At 34.6% G+C, this 18,214-nt stretch overlaps 9 protein-coding genes across 9 annotated transcripts; 5 read left to right on the top strand and 4 right to left on the bottom strand.

Annotated features, from left to right (window-relative positions):
* The first annotated feature begins 217 nt into the window (after positions 1 to 217).
* Positions 218 to 1,556, top strand: WALSEDRAFT_59125 (succinyl-CoA ligase subunit alpha mitochondrial precursor). Its single transcript, XM_006955926.1, has 3 exons — positions 218 to 258; positions 305 to 423; positions 473 to 1,556. The coding sequence occupies exons 1-3, from the start codon at positions 228 to 230 to the stop codon at positions 1,307 to 1,309; spliced, it is 987 nt and encodes a 328-aa protein (XP_006955988.1). The 5' UTR covers positions 218 to 227; the 3' UTR covers positions 1,310 to 1,556.
* WALSEDRAFT_67014 (hypothetical protein) lies at positions 473 to 2,278 on the bottom strand. Its single transcript, XM_006955925.1, has 2 exons — positions 2,234 to 2,278; positions 473 to 2,182 (listed from the first exon to the last, which is right to left on the bottom strand). Exons 1-2 carry the CDS (start codon positions 2,268 to 2,270, stop codon positions 1,347 to 1,349), a joined length of 873 nt encoding a protein of 290 aa, XP_006955987.1. The 5' UTR covers positions 2,271 to 2,278; the 3' UTR covers positions 473 to 1,346.
* Positions 2,279 to 2,337: 59 nt separating this feature from the next.
* Positions 2,338 to 5,616, top strand: WALSEDRAFT_26865 (UCH-domain-containing protein; the record flags this gene model as incomplete). Its single annotated transcript, XM_006955924.1, has 3 exons — positions 2,338 to 2,759; positions 2,806 to 5,295; positions 5,349 to 5,616. The coding sequence occupies 3 exons, from the start codon at positions 2,338 to 2,340 to the stop codon at positions 5,614 to 5,616; spliced, it is 3,180 nt and encodes a 1,059-aa protein (XP_006955986.1).
* A 166-nt stretch (positions 5,617 to 5,782) lies between these two features.
* On the top strand, positions 5,783 to 7,136 carry WALSEDRAFT_26864 (PLP-dependent transferase; the record flags this gene model as incomplete). Its single annotated transcript, XM_006955923.1, has 5 exons — positions 5,783 to 5,829; positions 5,880 to 5,904; positions 5,955 to 5,983; positions 6,036 to 6,507; positions 6,558 to 7,136. 5 exons carry the CDS (start codon positions 5,783 to 5,785, stop codon positions 7,134 to 7,136), a joined length of 1,152 nt encoding a protein of 383 aa, XP_006955985.1.
* WALSEDRAFT_42329 (hypothetical protein) lies at positions 6,036 to 7,631 on the bottom strand. The gene has a single exon (XM_006955922.1). It carries the CDS (start codon positions 7,610 to 7,612, stop codon positions 7,133 to 7,135), a length of 480 nt encoding a protein of 159 aa, XP_006955984.1. The 5' UTR covers positions 7,613 to 7,631; the 3' UTR covers positions 6,036 to 7,132.
* On the top strand, positions 7,621 to 10,329 carry WALSEDRAFT_13943 (ARM repeat-containing protein; the record flags this gene model as incomplete). Its single annotated transcript, XM_006955596.1, has 2 exons — positions 7,621 to 7,731; positions 7,780 to 10,329. The coding sequence occupies 2 exons, from the start codon at positions 7,621 to 7,623 to the stop codon at positions 10,327 to 10,329; spliced, it is 2,661 nt and encodes an 886-aa protein (XP_006955658.1).
* Positions 10,330 to 13,459: 3,130 nt separating this feature from the next.
* Positions 13,460 to 14,775, bottom strand: WALSEDRAFT_59123 (hypothetical protein). Its single transcript, XM_006955921.1, has 2 exons — positions 14,395 to 14,775; positions 13,460 to 14,349 (listed from the first exon to the last, which is right to left on the bottom strand). The coding sequence occupies exons 1-2, from the start codon at positions 14,525 to 14,527 to the stop codon at positions 13,574 to 13,576; spliced, it is 909 nt and encodes a 302-aa protein (XP_006955983.1). The 5' UTR covers positions 14,528 to 14,775; the 3' UTR covers positions 13,460 to 13,573.
* A 1,300-nt stretch (positions 14,776 to 16,075) lies between these two features.
* Positions 16,076 to 17,236, bottom strand: WALSEDRAFT_59121 (hypothetical protein). Its single transcript, XM_006955920.1, has 5 exons — positions 17,034 to 17,236; positions 16,656 to 16,987; positions 16,404 to 16,614; positions 16,206 to 16,356; positions 16,076 to 16,156 (listed from the first exon to the last, which is right to left on the bottom strand). Exons 1-5 carry the CDS (start codon positions 17,116 to 17,118, stop codon positions 16,129 to 16,131), a joined length of 807 nt encoding a protein of 268 aa, XP_006955982.1. The 5' UTR covers positions 17,119 to 17,236; the 3' UTR covers positions 16,076 to 16,128.
* On the top strand, positions 17,157 to 18,211 carry WALSEDRAFT_26860 (TFIIB-domain-containing protein; the record flags this gene model as incomplete). Its single annotated transcript, XM_006955919.1, has 2 exons — positions 17,157 to 17,210; positions 17,255 to 18,211. 2 exons carry the CDS (start codon positions 17,157 to 17,159, stop codon positions 18,209 to 18,211), a joined length of 1,011 nt encoding a protein of 336 aa, XP_006955981.1.
* Positions 18,212 to 18,214: the final 3 nt, after the last annotated feature.

Genomic DNA, 18,214 nt, shown 5'->3' with positions numbered 1-18,214 from the left:
AATGAACGATGATTTATGTAATATATGTATATTATTAATATATTAGAATAGAATAGTATTTGATTGCAGACGATTTAGTCAATCTGACGTTACATTACTATAGAAATCGAAATAGAGTGAGATAATTATTTGTCTGTCTCCCTGACTTAATGAATAGATAAATAATAGTAAAATTATTAAATTTGCGGGTATTCACGGTAGCCGCATCCATCCGTTTAACCAATACGATGATGTTTAAAAATCTCATAAACAGCGTTGGTGAGTATTCAAGCCTTTAAATAGCTTTTTAATTGTATTTTAATAGGTCGTCGCTCACTTAGCACTTCTGCTAGACGCACCAACAACCTCTACGATCAATCAATCCCTAACCTTGCAGTCAACAAGAACACTAGAGTCATTTGCCAAGGTTTCACAGGTAAAACTGTGGGTTTATCTTCTTATATATTAGCTACATCTTTAACTATTTATATAGGCCACTTTCCACTGTAGAGAAGCACTCGCCTACGGTACCAACATGGTTGGAGGTGTTAGCCCTTCAAAAGCTGGTACTGAGCACCTCGGATTGCCTGTTTTCGGATCTGTCAAGGAGGCAGCTCGTGAAGCCAACCCTGACGCAACCGTACTTTACGTTCCACCACCATTCGCTGCAGATGCTATCATTGAAGCTATCGAAAACGAAATCGGTTTGATCGTCGCTATCACTGAAGGTATCCCTCAAGCAGATGAGATCAAGGTAGCTCACGTACTCCGCCAACAATCAAAATCACGTTTGCTTGGTCCTAACTGCCCAGGTGTTATCAACCCAGATGGCTGTAAAATTGGTATCATGCCTGGATATATCCACACACCAGGTAAAGTCGGTATCGTATCAAGATCAGGTACTTTGACTTATGAAGCCGTTCAACAAACTACCGAAGTTGGTTTGGGTCAATCTATCTGTTTAGGTATCGGTGGTGATCCATTCCCAGGTACCACTCACGTCGATGCTTTGAAACTTTTGCTTCATGATCCAAAGACTGAATCTATCGTTTTGATTGGTGAAATTGGTGGTTCATCAGAAGAGGAAGCTGCTGAGTACATTAAGAAGAACAACGTTCATAACAAGCCAATCGTCGGTTTCATCGCTGGTGTTTCAGCTCCACCTGGTCGTAGAATGGGTCACGCAGGTGCAGTTATCTCAGGTGGTGGTGTTGGTAAAGCTGAGACAAAGATTAATGCACTTAGAGATGCAGGTGCAGTTGTTGTTGAATCACCAGGTGAAATTGGTGCTGCAATTCTTAAGGCTAGCAAAGACGCTGGTATTGCCTAAATTAATTTAGAAAATTGAAATTCATTTAAACTTGATTTTATACAAATTGTTTTGATAACTGATCAAATTCTGCGCTCTTCCTCTTGAGATCGTTTACTAAGATGTTATCTGGGTTTATTGAACTTAATCTTGAAATTAATTCATTGGTATCCTTGTTTTTTAAGTGAGTTGATATGACGATTTCATTCATGATACTGTATTCATCTTCTGAGTTGATACTATCTAATTCAACTTGTGCTTCCTCAAAATGTTGAAGTGCGCCGTGTGCGATAGCTCGAAGCAATTTGTTATATGGTTCGTCTCTATCAGGTAATTCTTCCAAAACGTAATAAGCTTGTTCGTAACTTGAGTTTGTTGAAGTTGATGTACCTGCTAGACCCAACCAAGCCTCAGATAATTGAATTAAGTAATGGTCGTCTGCCCATATGCGGGCGTGCTGATACTCATTCTTTGCTAAATCAAGCCTAGAGATTGAAATATAAATCTGTATGAGTAGTGCAACGGATTCAACATCTTTAACACCTTGACCTGCATTTAATGTAGATAAGGCTTCCTCAATTTCACCTGATTTCCAGAAGATGGTAGCAGCTAAAACGTTAAATAAGTGCTTATATTGATGATCTTCAGATTCAATCTCTATCAAATAATCCCTTAACTTATCTAAACTTTCTACCTTTTCTTTATTAGTGATATAATCTATATAAGATTGTATGACAGCTAATTCAATGTGAGATTGAGATAGCTCAGAGTCTATTGAAGGTAAATCCTTCTTCAAAGCTAAATGTGATAAAATTGAGTATATAAATTTAATACGATCATCTAAGTCATTCAAGTTATTGCTGTCAACTGCGTTAATTAGAGTCTGATAAGAACCTAAATAGAAATCTTTAGAATTGAAATAATTAATTAAAGTTTTATACTTACCTTGATAATAAAATTGTTTTATATCTTCCAACTTCATCGTTATAATTATAAAAGATTTCGCGTATCCGAATTTCTTCTTGAACGCTAAACAATCAAATGCAGAAATGCTGTCAAATAAGCGTAGCTTTAGAGAATTAGAAGGAAATCAAGATAACCTTACACCGAATAAGCGTAATCCTTCAGAAGAGCGTGAAGCTTTAGGCGATATCGAATTTGATAATAGACCATCTACGCCTTCAATTCATAATAACGTTGAAGATTTATCCATCTCTGAAGATATACAAAAGTGTTTAGATATCATCAAGAAAGGTTTATCAGAACCTTTAGTTTATGGACAAACTTGGTACATTATTCCAAAAGATTGGATCATTAATTTAGAAAGTAAAGCATCAGAGAATGAATCTATTCAAGTTGATAAAATAAATACTTATAGCTTAACTAATGGTAAAGATCTTCTTCCAAATTTGTCAATTGGTGATCAAATTGAGATCATTCCAGAGGATGTTAATATCAAGTTAAATGATTGGTTGGTTTATCATTCTTTATTAACATCCACCTTAACTTATTCTTAGGTTCGGTTATCAAGGACCTCAAATTAAAAGAATCGTTGTAAAAACATCAGACATTCCAAATACTGAAAGAGTTGAATTATATCCACCTACTTTCAGATTATTGGCTTTAACTTCACAGAAACCTACTACTTCACCTGTCTCTGAACAAGAGACAACGTTCGATTTATCAATTGATGCTCCTTTATCAATGTTACTGGGTATGTCAATAGCAACGTTATATCCTGATTCACTTGTTGATTCTTCAAATGTTTCACAAAGGGCACGTTTATGGCGTATACCGGATACAACCAACTCTCCTTTGAAAATCGATACTCTTTATTATTTACCAAATACACAAAGAGACTTAATTGATACTTCAAATGGTAGTTTAAAAATTTATGAAGCTATGCTTGAAGATGGTGGTACATTTTGCTTAGAAGTCTTAGATAAATTTGGTAATTGGCCGTATAATGACTATGAGCAAAGCGTTTTAGATCAACCATTTGGTAAATCGGGATTTTTAGATAGGCTTGAGTCGAAGCAATCTAGCAATACGAAAATGATGACCCGTTCACAATCTTCACAAAAAGTTAAAACTAAAGGCTTGGTTGGTTTACAAAATTTAGGAAATACTTGCTTTATGAATTCTGCATTACAGTGTTTGAGTAATACATCTGAACTCTCAGTTTATTTCCTTAGTGGATTATATTCAAAAGAGTTGAATCCGGATAACCCATTAGGTATGTCTGGACAAGTTGCTGAATCATTTGGTCAATTAGTTAATAAGCTTTGGTATGGATCGAGTAATTCAGTTGCACCACGTGAATTTAAATACACTTTATCAAAATTCGCCCCTTCTTTTGCAGGTTATGGTCAACAAGATACACAAGAATTCCTTGCATTCCTTTTAGATGGTTTACATGAGGATTTGAATAGAATTAAATCAAAACCATACACAGAAATACCAGATTGGGAGGGTGGAACAGATGCTGATGTCGCAAAATTAGCGAAAACTTGTTGGGATTTATATAAACAAAGGAATGATTCGATCATTGTTGACTTATTTCAAGGTCAATTCAAATCAACCGTTAATTGTCCAGAATGTGATAGAGTTTCAATAACGTTTGATCCATTCATGTACTTAACTTTACCATTACCAATTCAATCAAAATGGAATGGTAGTGTTTATTATATTCCATATGATTATAATAAGAAGAGGTTGAGGATTGATCTAGAGTTACCTTCAAATGCCTCGTTCAAGTTAATGAAAAATAAAATTTCACAAATTGTTGATACAAACTCTAATAATCTTTGGGTTGCAGAGGAATATAAGGGAAATTTATTCAAATCATTTTTAGATGATGAATTAGTTTCTGAGATGCAGTCAGGGGATTTATGCTTTGTATATGAGTTACCAATTCATATACCACAAGACAGACATGAAAAGATTGATAGAGTATTTGAGACTAATTGGGTTATGTTTCCAGTTTATTCATCTACCTTTAAAGAATCTAGTTCATTAAGTGGTGAAGTTTTTGGTAAACCAATGTTGATAGCATTACTCAGATCTGATGCCCAAAATTATCAGAAGGTTTATCAAGCAATTATTGAAAAATATTTACATTTTACAAAGAATGATGAAGCACTTAAAAAGATCAACATACACTCGAAGGATATTACTTTAAGACATCTTGAAGCTCCAAGCAATTCATATTATAGTTATAGAACATCAGACGTAAATACTGGTAGAAGTAACAACATTGAACGTAACAGTAAGACAGATCTGAAATTTAGAGCTAGTATTGTTGAAAACATACTCAAATCGACATTACTAAAGAAAAACGAAAAAAATCCTGTTGAGCATATTGAAGATGTTAATAAAATTGATGATCAAGGTGATTTAGAAATGAAGCAAGATAATTCATTACAAGATCAATCAATCGAAAGTTTATACGAAAACTTGGAGACTGAACGTCAAAAATCCTTATCTTTAATAAAATTTGGAGAAGCTCTAGTAGTTGAATGGAAGAATGATTTAGCAGAAGAAGTCTTTGGAGATGATTTATCATCAACAGGGTTATGGGAACAATTCGACGTAATTGAAGATCCACAATATGTTCAATCAAAGCAAACAAGTAAAAGCCCAAAGAAAGGTATAACAATTGAAGATTGTCTGGATGAATTCACAAAAGAGGAGAAATTAGGTGAAGAAGATCTTTGGTACTGTTCAAAATGTCAAAAACACCAACAAGCAACGAAAAAATTCGATTTATGGAAAGTACCTGATGTTCTGGTCGTACATCTTAAGAGGTTTGCGAGCTCCAGATATAACAGAGATAAATTGGATCAATTCGTTGATTTCCCAATTGAAGAGCTTAATATTGATGATAGAGTTGGTGAAAAACAAGTTGCAAATTCAATAAAGTTAAACGGCGGTAATCCTGTCGAAGTTGGTATTGAAAATAGTGAAGAAGATGCTATATATGATCTATACGCAATTGATAATCATTAGTAGGTTTCAATATTTCATGTTGACGTCATCTTAATGAATTACCTTCCTATAGTGGTGGTCTTGGTGGTGGTCATTATACATCTTATGCACGTAATAATGAATCAGGAGAGTTTTATCATTTTGATGATTCATATGTCTCGAAAGTTAATGAAGAAAACGTAAAAACTAAAGCGGCCTATTTATTATTCTATAGAAAGCGTACAACTAGGAGCATAGGTGGTAAAGCAAGAATAGATGCTGAAGAACAATTAAAAATTGATGATGCTACGTCATCCACTATGACAGCTGATCAAGTAGTTTCCGAAAATGAATCATTATAAGTTTATGAATAAAAAGTTGATAAAGACATTTTAATTTTATAAATTTAATTTAAAAATAACTTGTTATCGCATGTGTCTCTCGGGTAAAATGGAGCTCCTTGAACGGATATAAATGTCAGACAAGGCAATTTGTCGATTAGATCAAATCAATCATCATCTAACTACAATGACAAGCGCATTCAAACAAGCTGATCACCCATTACTTGCTATCCCGTAAGTGTTTCGTCTCTGTATAAAGTGTCATAAATCTCATTCATTTGAAGTGGTCCAGTAGAGATTTCTGATGAGGTTTGTTGAATTAACTTCAGTATTACTCTTCATTTATTAAAACTTCTTAGGTTCTTTTAGCTAATGCTCATCCTTCCGTGTGAGTGAAGTTAATTTCATGTGATTGTATGTCAATTCTAACATTCATTTAGCTCGCATGTATCACCTTCATTTGTTCAAGTTTTTGGAGAATCGCTTAAATTATTAAAAGAATTAGTTTATAGTAAATCAGCTCAACCTTTCATTATATCTGGCAGTGGAACATTGGGTTGGGATCAAGCAGCGTCAAACTTAATAGAAATTGGTGATAATGCACTGGTTATAAATACAGGATACTTCGGTGACGAACTTGGTAATTGCTTAAGCGTATATGGTGCAAATGTTGATCACTTGAATTCTGAAATTGGTAAATCAGTACCACTCGATAAAATTAGAGAGACATTAAAAGAAAAGAAGTATAAAATGGTAACAATAACCCATGTTGATACATCAACTGGAGTTCTTAGCGATGCAAAGGGTATAGCTAGAGTTATTAGAAAATCTCAACCGAATGCATTAGTTGTATTAGACGGTGTATGTAGTGTTGCATCAGAGCTGATCAAATTTGACGAGTGGGGTATCGATGTAAGTCAAAATGGTGACTTTTCGTTTTCTAAGTTAATTCAACAATAAAGGTACTAATTAGCGCATCACAAAAAGGTATCGGTGCTCCACCAGGATTATCATTAGTTTGGGCATCAGAGCGTGCGATTAGCATTCATGAAAACAGAAAGACACCTGCCAGCGGATATTATGTTAACTGGAAGAGATGGATACCTGTCATGAAAGCATATGAAGAGAATAAGCCAGCATACTTTGCAACTCCTCCAGTTCAACTGGTATTTGCCTTGAATACTACATTAAAGTCCATGTTGAGAAATAAAGACTGCAGTTTAGAAAAAAGGTTTGAAGAACACAAAAAGATATCAAAATACTTCAAAAAAGAGATACAAAGTTGGGGATTGAAACAACTTGTTAATGAAGAACGTTACGAAGCCAATGGAATGACAACTATTATGTATCCTGAAGGAGTTAAAGGTAGTGAATTATTACCAAAAATAGCTAAAAGTGGAATTGTAGTTGGAGGTGGATTACATAAGCAAGTAAAGGATGAATACTTCAGAGTTGGGCACATGGGTGAAACAGTCGTTAATGATCAGATCAGAGGGGATATCAATAAATTATTAAGAACAATACAGGAATGTTTGAATTAATCAATTTGTTCAAAGTCTTTTATTGATGAATCTTGAATTAAATTATAATGATTGTTGTGGTTATCAATCAACTTGAAACGTAAGATTTGAAATTTTTCATGTTTTGAATTCCTAATTGAAGTGAAATAAATTTTACCTTGATCAATTGAACCTTTTAAATCTAAACTTATATCAATTTTACCCTTCATCATTGAAATCTCGCCATTGACGTATGTATTCCCTAGTAGACCACCTAATAAAAACCAGTGATTAGGATATAATCTAATATCTCTACCTAAAACATCTCTTGTAGTAGGATGGAATTTAGATTGTCTAATTAATTCTTTAACTATTGAACTATTCAACCTTTCTTGATTATTTGAATATTTTATAAAACCGAACCAAGATAAACAACTGAAAGACAATAGCAAAGATAATTGTTTATAATAATTTTTATTTTTAGGTAATTCTCTATTAAATCGTTGATATTTCAACATCTTTATTAATGACAACGACGATTCAAAAAGTAATTGAAAGTTTAAACATTTTATATTTCAATGAAAATAATAATTTAAAAAATTTAGCAAATACTTTTTTACAGGAATTCCAATCTTTAGTTGAGTTGATAAATTAGATTAGTTAGTTATCTAACCTATGATAAAAGACAGACGCATGGGATATATCAAATCAATTATTAATTACGAATGATTTGCCATTAGAGATTAAGCTTTTCTCAATTCAAACTCTTAGATCAAAGATAATCTATGATTTTAATCAACTGAATGATCAACTTCGCTTAGAACTGAAAATAAATTTATTTGATCAATTAAAATTGCAATCAAACAATTTATTGATTAAGCATTTAAACTTAACTTTAGCCGATTTAGCTTTACAATTTGATAATTGGCTAGATCCAATTCAAGATTATTTAAATGAATTCGGTCAATCAAATCATTCAATTTTATTAGATTTCTTATCGACTCTACCTGAAGAATCTAACAACAATAAGTTATCATTGTCAATAGATCAATTAGAGTCAAGAACTTACGCACTTTTAACCAATAAATCTTCAGATATTTTACAATTATTATCAAACTACTCTCTTAGAAGTGATATCAACCTGGACTTACTATTTGATTGCATAAAATCTTGGTCTTTTGCTGGTGAATTCACTCCCTTAATGTTGAATTCAACGCCTTTACTAGATTTACTTTTCAATTCTTTATCAAATGAACAACTATTTGATAAATCTATAGATACTTTGTCCGTCATCATTCATGAAACCCAAGAAATCCATGAAAATCTGACCGTTATCAACATTATTTTAGGTAATTTAACTAATTTAATAGATAAATTACACTCCTCAATCCAACAAAATGATGATGACACAGTCAGAAATTATACTCGCTTATATTCTGAAGCAGGCGAAACCTATTTACCTCTATTCTTATCAAACTTTGATCAGATGGAACCTATTATTAATTCAATATTGTTATGCTCGAAGTATAATGATTTAGAAATTGTCCAGATCACCTTCAACTTTTGGTTTAAATTAGCACATGCCTTAGACGTTAAACCTCATTTAAAATCACAATTTATACCAATTTATTCTCAATTGATTGATATTATTATTGATCATTTAAAGTTTCCCCTTGATGAATCGTTACAATCAGCTCAAGAGCGTGACGAATTTAGATCTTTTAGGCATTACATTGGTGATACTCTCAAAGATTGTTGTACAGTCATTGGTCCTAAAAAGTCAATTTCGAGATCTTTAGAATTAATTTTACAAGGTATCTCAACTAACAGTTGGCAATATGTTGAAGCACCTTTATTTTCTTTGAGGAGTATGGGTTCTAAAGTTGATTATGAAAATGATAATGACAGTTTAGAAAGCATCTTCAATTTATTACCAAACTTACCTGAGCATCCTAGAATTAGATATGCAGGTATTTTAGTAGCATCTAGATTCACTGAATGGATAAATAAAAGACCAGACTTTATTCCTTTTTATCTTAGCTTTATAAGTACTGGCTTTGAATCGAATGTTCCAGATGTTGATATTCCAGCTGCTGCTTGCCAAGCTTTAAAGTTTATTTGCGAAGATTGCAATCATCATTTGATATCATATTTACCACAACTTTTTCAATTTGTTCAACAATTAACTGACACTAAATTACATGAGCAAGATCACCTTAATATAAGTCAGGCTATTGCTTTCGTTATTGAGACTATTGAACCAAAAAATGATCAAGCTGTGATCATAAATCAGTTTGTTAGTCCTTACTTGGTTCATATTAACGATTTCTTTTCCAAAACCGAGTCAACAGTCAATAAAGATGATATCAAGTCACTTATTTCAAATATTGAACAAATTGAATCGTATATAGCTTTCACTGGCCCTCTTTCACCACTCCCAGTTGAATGTCAATCGACACCTTTCGAAGTTTATAATTTGTTAGTTAAAGTTATAGTCAACTTTGGTGGATCTCACTCACTTATTGAGAGGGTTTGTGGGTTATTGAGAAAAGGTTTAAGATTTTTCGATGAATCAGCTGTACTACCTATTATTCCAAATCTTCTCGAAGTGTTAGTTAACGCATTTGGCTCTAATCCTTTATCAGCTTATATCTGGTTAATTGGTAAATGCTTTAATTTAATTCCAAAAGAAAAGACGATGATTTCAACATCATTTAATAATATTTCAAATAAGTTATTCACTATCTTACAATCGAAGCAACCAAGTCAAGTACCTGACTTAATTGAAGACTACATACATTTACTTTTACAAATAATGGATTACGAGCCGTCTTTGATTTTCAACGATAACGTTATACAGCCAATTTTCGATCTGAGTTTAACGGGTTTAAATCTTTATAATCCTGAAGCTATTTTGGTTTCACTGGACTTTATCAGAGATTTCGTTGATGTCATCAATGATAACAATTCGAACAGCAATATTAACAAAACTGTCATAGCAAAAACGCTATCAAATCATACTAATATTGCTAATTTGATTCAAATTCTTTTGGAAGGTCTCGTAAATTCCTTTCCAGAAGATTGTGTTAGTACTGTTATTACATTGATTCGGCAATTGGCACAATTCAATAATAATTTAATGAAGGAGGCTATACCAGTTGTTATGAATCAGTCGTCGTTAACAAGTGTTGCTGTGACTGATCAACAAATATTTATCGAAAGCTATACAAAGTAGGTAATCTTAATTTTAATTGCGCATATGTCTAATAATAACCAAAGTTCTATGAGCAACTGTGATTACAATGGTGTCAGGAGATCACTAAATGAACTTTATAGGGCTAGTAGAAGATCTAGGGAAAGAGCATCATTAATCGAAAACTAATTTTGTTATAGACATACATTATAAATTACATTTGTAACTCATCGAGCAGTTAGCATAACATTATTAGTGTGTAACTTTACATAACCAAATTAAAGAATAGAATAAGGGATTCAATACGGTAATATTGGGATTACTATCAAATGGATTGTAATTTACACATATCTAAATACAATATCTACAAAAAGAAATGTTACTCGCTGTCAATCTTTTAACTGTTATGGAATCTGAAAAAAATCTTGAAAACAATTTTCCAGAACATACCTAGATCGTTTTTGTTGAGAGCTTTATAATTTTTACATTCCAGATATGCAATGTTTGCTGATTCAGATACGGCTAATGAAGTTATACTATCTCTTAACGTTTTCTGAACAGACCCGTCGAACTTAATTGTAGCAAGACCTCATTATTGTTATTATTTTCTCCAAGAAAAGAGAAAACCGAAAAAGCGCGATCTATATATTCAGTTTATCAAAATTCAATAATTACAGGTGCTTGGTGCTATGTCAACCTTGTGAACCCTCTCACTCAAAAGATCGTACCCGCAACTGCTAATTTGGTAGGAACTCATAAAGGAAAGAAAAATAAGCTGAAATTCTAAGCATTCAAAATCTTTATTAACTTGTTTGTATGGGGAATAATATTTTTGACAACCAATTATAAAATAAGACAAACAGAAATTGAAGTGATAAAGCGGCGGAAGCGAAGCCTTCTAAAACAAAAAAGGATTGCAATTAATTCTGGTAAATCATACTAGGGCATACGTAATTGAAGGGTTAGCGTTTCACTTGTGTATCTGAAGGTTACATTTACAGTCTAAAGGCAATTCAAAGAACGTCGCGCTGTGACAAATCAATTTCACCAAACGAACAGTGCCTATCCCTAAAAATGGGGAAGGTACCGTGAAGCAGTACTTACGTAATACATTTATTTAAGCGTTAGACATTATAAAGTTTCATCGCTATGACGAGAAAAAAAAGAAAGTTATTAACCCCCCCCACCCCCCTCACACAAAGCACTTTGTTTCAAACACAAACATGTACAGCTTCGAAACTTTCCAGATTTATAGGTCACTTTCAGTAGCATATACTAACATAGACGGAAAGACATATCATTTACTGTAACATGATATAGCCACTCGTATCACCAAAAGATGACAAAATGTTATAAAAACCAGGAAAACGTCACGAAAAACCCCCAGAAAAGATGCCGAGAGAAAAAGAAAAATGGAACATGAGGCCACTTCCGCATCATCAAAAATAGATGCATCGTTATTTGGTTGATATCACGACATGATCCGGTGGACCGAACCAATCAGTTTCTAAAGCAGTTCGAAGGATGGAATGAAAACAAAAATTTCTCCTTTGAGGATATCTTTTTCAATTAACGAGAGAAACAGTGGGCAAACCTCCTTGGGAAGAACAAAGCCGAACCACTTTTAATAGACACGAAGTTTGAAAATTAAGAACTAAAACAACAAACTAATTGTGCTGCTAATGATACGGTGAAAAACGTAAAATGCAGAACAACTACTAGCGTAACGTATGGTTGAATAAAGGAGATAACACCGTTACGTACCTATCTCAGGGAAAGCAGCGGTAAGGCCGTATAATTTTAAGTCAGTCTTGCAAGGTGGGGCTTGCAAGAAAAAACTTGTACTTCAAGTAATCTCTGGATACAAACATTTCTGACGAAATGAGACACTCGAAAGTTAAGGGAACATTTCTAAGACGCGAAACCATATTCATAATCAAGTCTTCTACCTTGCCTGTCACGCATTTCAGTAGTATAATGCGAACTAGTCTTAGACAACATAACATGTAGCACCTAATTTATTTGGTGGTTGCCACACTGAGACCAAGACAATGGTTTTCCAACACATTTTCGCCATTTTATCTGCTTTTTGTTTAACGTGGGAGTATAGCAATAACGGCATACCTGTTAAAATAAATTTTAAAAACAGCACTGAAGCCTATACCAAATGTTTTTGTTTAAACATTAGTCGAATCGTCTACCTCGTACAAAACCCCTTATGGATTGCTCTTTGGATTTGCCGCTATTGATGAACTCATAAAGTAATTTTGATCCTTTACCTTGATAAGTAAAGAAAGCTTTTGAGTTATATTTCGTCAAGTCATGTTGGAACGTCGAAAGCATACTTTTAAGCTTAGTGGTAAACAGCTATTGAGACATAAAGAAAGCAAAAGTCAGACTGAACGTGCGCGTATAACCAAGATTATTAGGACGAAATCCAAGTTCTCTCGGCTTGGTGATATGACACGTCGAGATAGTAGTAAACTTGAGAGCACTGAACTGCATAATGGAATTGTCCCACGATACTATATTTGAATTTCGTAGGCGGACGCGTACTGTGTGAAGCGTTGACTAAGTATTAAACCAAAGCATCCTATATTTAGGAAATGGATCTTTATTCGCTCAGTTAATTACAATTGGCCAAGTAATTAAGACGATTGTATGACTTATTAACGCTTCATAATATCATGGCAGCTTCACACCAATAAATTTACGCATGTTCGAATTCAAAAAAGACGAAGGACTAATAGTAAGCAGCTGAAACATTTCACATTCTGCTTACCCTTTGACAATCGGTTTTCTGGGAAGCGGAATCAACTTTTCACTTTAAGACCCTTGATACGATGGAGTTTAATTCACTCAGCTTATGTGCTGTTTGTGCTTCACACCATCTGTCAACGATTTTATTCCCCGTGCTGTATATTGACAATAATTTGCTACCCACTATATTGATAAGCAAGGGTTATATACTAGGTAAGCCTCGTGTATTTTCAGATCACAACATTTGTCAAAGACCGAAGGAAGTTCCGCGGCATGTTTTACGTGACGTTTTAAGTGGGCACCATGTTCTTGAGCAAGCCCAGACGCTCGCAGGTACTGTGAGGGCCTAGAGGAATGCTCTTTGTAGTTTAAGAGAGCAACGATCTTAGTAAGAAACGGAATGTAAAAAGCGCTTATCCTTCGTTTACTTGTATGCCCCATAAACAACCTGAGACACCCAAATGAAAAACAGAAAATTCAATTGTGATGTACAAAAACAACAATATTTTCTTTAGATAAAATGAGCCTAACAGTTGTTCACATCACATGTCGACTCTGTGATCATACGGTAAGAACCGGCACCCTGCTGTGCTTCAGGTAGCACCATACACTCATTACCGCTAATATGCCAACAATCGTCTTGACAACTACATTCACCGTGTGGTGTATGAACTAAGCGAAGGTTGGTGTCCGATGAAACACTGCCTAAAAACTGTATTGATTTGAATCCGTCACCTGCAATACAGCCTGTGTTCGTTGTTCTGAAGTTGATCGAACAATCGAGGGTACAATATTCATCCTTGCAAAAACGGTAATAGCCCAAACCTGGTTTACCATAGTCCCTTCTATCCAAGGCAGGTGTTACACCGTTGTTGTATTTACTGACCAATTCAGTTTCTGCCTCTTTTGCTGATTCCTGAGATTCTCTCTCCGACTTTTGTTTTACTAATTCTTCTCCCTTTTCTTCTTGGTTTTCTTTTGACCCTTTTTCTTCGACAATCTCCTCGGTATCTTGGTATTCTTCGAGAACTGGGATAGATCTACTCGAACGATCGGGACAATTGCTTAGCCCACAGGTACCACCGATAAAGCGGAGCGATTCGGCCTGTCCAATGTGGTGGCATCCACTATCAGGAATGATTGGTGGTCCACATCCGCTGATTGTGCTTCCCACACTGTTTGGACCTGTAATACAATCGAATTGACAAGGGCAGCTTGGTGACGGAGACTTGACTAATGAGAAACATTGAGCGTTTGTGCCGTGATATTTAACGTATTCATTACCACCAGCACTGAAACATCCTATGATTCATGTCAGCATGAATTAGAACTATTTATGTATCGTACCAGGGTTGTTGACAGAAAAGTCCACGGAAGCGTCGTTCTTACACTCAGGGTCTGAGTAAAATGTTGCATATGTTGTTGCGTTGACCACCGTACCAGTTAGAGCAGCAGAAACAAGTAGAACTTTCTTAAGCATTATGAGAAATCTTCAGTGTTGATTCAAAAGAAGGGCGAAAGTGGTTATTTATACACTTTCCCCGCACTTCGGATCTTTTGATAAGGGAAGTAGTCATCCATTTAAATTAAATATCTAGGTACCACGAACGTCGTGCAAACGATCGGAAAAAGCCAAAGTAACCCGAAAATAATAGTCATATGTAATCTCTTGGAAATTGTATGGTGACCTTCCTGCATTGTGATTGACAAAATTTGGTGCTTTATGTGATTATATTCAAGCTGTACCTTAAACTTGGTGTTTGAATTAAACTTTAATTGAAAATAATTCTAGACAGTGGGGCATTTTTATCAGAATTGTTGAGGTAGTGTAATATAATCAGAAATTCCCATATACCTAATGATAAAACCTCGTACTAGTTAGCATCATAGGGAACAAAGATTTGAATGATATAATTATAGCTTTTCTGACTCGTTGAGAAAGTATTGAAATTGCGTGCCTTTCAATAAACGATCTCAACTCAGTATGTTTGTATTTGGAGATGTGCGATCAAAGTGTCTTCACCAACACTATTCATTATTGGATATTATATAAAATGAAATGTTGTAACTCGTATTATGGTGAACGTTTCTGTTCGACACGTTGTACAGCCGGGAAATAAATCTACGCAATGTTAGTCCGCTAAATGACTTTTCGAATATGAAGTTACTGTGTGAGAAGACGTTAACAATGTGAACTGTACCTTGTATAAGGTAATTATCTGTTTACAAGCTAAGCATTTCATCTTGTCAAAGCCAAACGGAGGTAAACTCAGATCCAGACAATGAACAACATTGGTTATTAAATTATGAAATAAATCAATTGAGTTTTTGAGTATGGACATCTATTGGAAAAGGCTATTGTTTCCTTAATTGAGCTTTTATGATTACACATAAGGCTTCATTTTTTAAGCTGATGTTTTGACATTATGTATTATCTCTCTTCCTTCAACATTTTCATTTTTAGAGTAAATTAAAATACCTTTTCGAGCTGAGAATTTCCTTAAACCATAGTCATTAATTTTTGAAAGTGAAGATGCAAACCTACAACAGCCGGGCCGATGTATTCGACTAAACAATAGCTTCTTGTTAAAATTAACGTCAAGAAAAGTAAGATCTAGATATACAAAATTTGAGCAGATTGTTCTACGAATTTACGCAATTTACGTGTAGTAGATTATATACGTACTCCTAGCTTATTAAAGTTGATATTTGCACGAGGATGGGGTGCTGCAAAACCAATTCCCGGTTAACAACCTTCTATGCTTAGTGGTTTGCGGACTATGATCTAGCTACACAAGTCTAGATAGTGAGAGAACTGTTGACATCTAACCCAATATTCTACATATATAGAAGGTAACGCATGCATTATGTTACGTTATTATGGAAAGTCACATCATGCTTCAGCTTGTTCGTATTATTATTTCATTCAGCAGCCTTCAATATCATTAGACAGACCCAAGTTATAGATAAAGTATTCTCATACGTAAACAACATAATTCACTTCGTGGAAAAGGATAAACGTGCTAAACTTGTACCTTGGCTATTTTACATCTATGATTTTTTTACTACCTTGATAAAACATTAGAACAAAGATGCACGTATTATGTATCTAGAGGATATTTTAATCAAGGTTTCATTTTCAATTATCAAATACATACCCTTTGTCTGCTACTACACCTCTACCATGCGCTATGATGGTGTACTTGAGCACCCAATCTACAGTCAATCCATCCTCTGGAACATTTCTATTAGGTAATAGTGTATCGTTGTTTTTCAAAGCCCTTGCCAATTCCGATGATGATAGAATGTCTAATATATATTAAGATGTGATAATAAAGTTCCAGTTTAAAACATACCATGAAGATCAGGATGCGCCGTTAATTGTATATCATGTTTCTTTGCTTGCTGAACGAGGTCTGTAGGTGGATCACAGCAATTAGATAAGCTTATTTGCGTAGATTGTGGTAGTCTAGCTTTATTGGTGAGTTTATTAAGAAAATTTTCTAATTCGAGCGGTCCAAAGTCGGCTACAGCAAGCTGAGTTGTTGGGAACTCTGGAGCGAGAGACTAAAATGTTAAAGACATGAGTGAAGAGTGAATGTACTTACTTGCCAAATTGAGGCTGCAGCGTCTAACCTATTGTTATCATGATAAATGTCATCAGAAATACCATTGAAACTTAAGATCAGTGAATCAACGGAGCTTAAAGAAGTAGTTCTGTTAAGACAATCAATCGCGTCTTTAATTTTAGCTATGCTCCAATTATTATATTCCTTCTCGGTTATGAATAGCTTGGCTGTGACTTCGTAATTAGATCTACGTTCCGATAGTGAAGGTGAACGACGACGTTGACTTGGTATTTTAACTTTATCGTCAACATTTAAGCTATCACTCGATGCTAAGGTATCATTCAAAGCTTCCAGCAACTCGGTATTATTACCTAATCTAATCAGCAGCTTACAAATCAAGCGAAGGACTCAACTAACAAGCTTTTGACGAAGAAATTGAGATTGGATTTAGATTGACGTTATCACAATTTATATAAACAATTTTCACTTCTGACTTCTTCATCGTTTAAATCAAAGAATCTTGCTTATCAAATTTCAACGATGTCGCAATCGCCAACTCCTGTAAAATATGGACCAGATTTATCCGTAAAATTGGTAAGCAATATTTATTTATTTTAGTCTTTTTTTATTATTTAAAGATCTGTCCAGAGTGTCAAATTCCTAATCCAAACGTCGTTGAAGAATTCAGCTCTGGTGATCTCGTTTGTGGCGATTGTGGTTTGGTTCTAGGCGATAAAGTCGTTGATACACGCTCTGAGTGGCGTACTTTTGCGAATGACGAGGGTGATGATCCATCTCGTGTTGGTGCAGCTAATAATCCATTATTGGATGGTGTAGATGAATTTGAAACTATGATATCTTCGAGGGATGGAAACACAGGTATTTCTAGAGAACTGCAGCGTGCGACTGCAAAATCATCGCACGGTCGTAGTGAACGTGGTTTACTAAACGCTTTCAGAGATATAAGTTCGATGGCAGATCAGATTAGTTTACCACGGTCTATTGCTGATATTGCTAAGCAACTTTATAAGCGCGTAGATGAGGAGAAACTTCTAAGAGGTAAATCTACAGATGCCATCATAGCTGCATGCATTTTCATCGCATGTAGGCAAGCCGGTGTTCCTAGAACTTTCAAAGAAGTTTGGGGTTTAACAAGAGTACCTAAGAAAGTTATTGGTCAATGTTTTAAAGTCCTTGAGAGAGCTTTTGGCTCAAATTCCCCTTCAATGACACCAGGTGTTGATACTCCAACTTTAAATAACATTCAAAGTGGTCCAGAAGATCTTATGGCTAGATACTGTAATCATCTTAACCTTCCTGTTTGGTTACAAAGTGGTGCTGTTGATGTCGCAATTGCTGCTAGGGAACATGGTGTTTTAGCAGGTAGATCACCAATTACGGTAGCAGCAACTTGTATATACTTTGCATCAGCCTTATTCGGTCATCCTAAATCCGCGTCGGAGATAGGTAATATTGCAGGCGTCGGTGATTCCACAATTAGATCAGCATATAAGATATTATTCAATGAGAAACAGCCAGTTTTAGCATCTATACATGATAAAAGAGCAAATGTAATGAATTTACCCGAACCATAAAGG

Source organism: Wallemia mellicola, assembly GCF_000263375.1.
Source record: "Wallemia mellicola CBS 633.66 unplaced genomic scaffold WALSEscaffold_1, whole genome shotgun sequence".
Classification (NCBI taxonomy): domain Eukaryota; kingdom Fungi; phylum Basidiomycota; class Wallemiomycetes; order Wallemiales; family Wallemiaceae; genus Wallemia; species Wallemia mellicola.
Note: the sequence above shows the minus strand (reverse complement) of the source record. Positions and strands in the feature narration are given on the sequence as shown.

What these genes read in the sequence shown, in the direction of transcription:
- WALSEDRAFT_67014 (XM_006955925.1), bottom strand. Translation starts at nt 2,270, where the DNA reads ATGAAGTTGGAAGATATAAAACAATTTTATTATCAAG. An exon ending in AAAACAATTTTATTATCAAG is followed by an intron (nt 2,183 to 2,233) that starts GTAAGTATAAAA and finishes ATTTCTATTTAG; the next exon opens with GTTCTTATCAGACTCTAATT.
- WALSEDRAFT_42329 (XM_006955922.1), bottom strand. Translation starts at nt 7,612, where the DNA reads ATGTTGAAATATCAACGATTTAATAGAGAATTACCTAAAAATAAAAAT.
- WALSEDRAFT_59125 (XM_006955926.1), top strand. Translation starts at nt 228, where the DNA reads ATGATGTTTAAAAATCTCATAAACAGCGTTG. An exon ending in AAATCTCATAAACAGCGTTG is followed by an intron (nt 259 to 304) that starts GTGAGTATTCAA and finishes GTATTTTAATAG; the next exon opens with GTCGTCGCTCACTTAGCACT. An exon ending in AAGGTTTCACAGGTAAAACT is followed by an intron (nt 424 to 472) that starts GTGGGTTTATCT and finishes CTATTTATATAG; the next exon opens with GCCACTTTCCACTGTAGAGA.
- WALSEDRAFT_59121 (XM_006955920.1), bottom strand. Translation starts at nt 17,118, where the DNA reads ATGAAGAAGTCAGAAGTGAAAATTGTTTATATAAATTGTGATAACGTC. An exon ending in AATTTCTTCGTCAAAAGCTT is followed by an intron (nt 16,988 to 17,033) that starts GTTAGTTGAGTC and finishes TGATTAGATTAG; the next exon opens with GTAATAATACCGAGTTGCTG. An exon ending in CTGCAGCCTCAATTTGGCAA is followed by an intron (nt 16,615 to 16,655) that starts GTAAGTACATTC and finishes TTAACATTTTAG; the next exon opens with TCTCTCGCTCCAGAGTTCCC.
- WALSEDRAFT_59123 (XM_006955921.1), bottom strand. Translation starts at nt 14,527, where the DNA reads ATGCTTAAGAAAGTTCTACTTGTTTCTGCTGCTCTAACTGGTACGGTG. An exon ending in CTTTTCTGTCAACAACCCTG is followed by an intron (nt 14,350 to 14,394) that starts GTACGATACATA and finishes CATGAATCATAG; the next exon opens with GATGTTTCAGTGCTGGTGGT.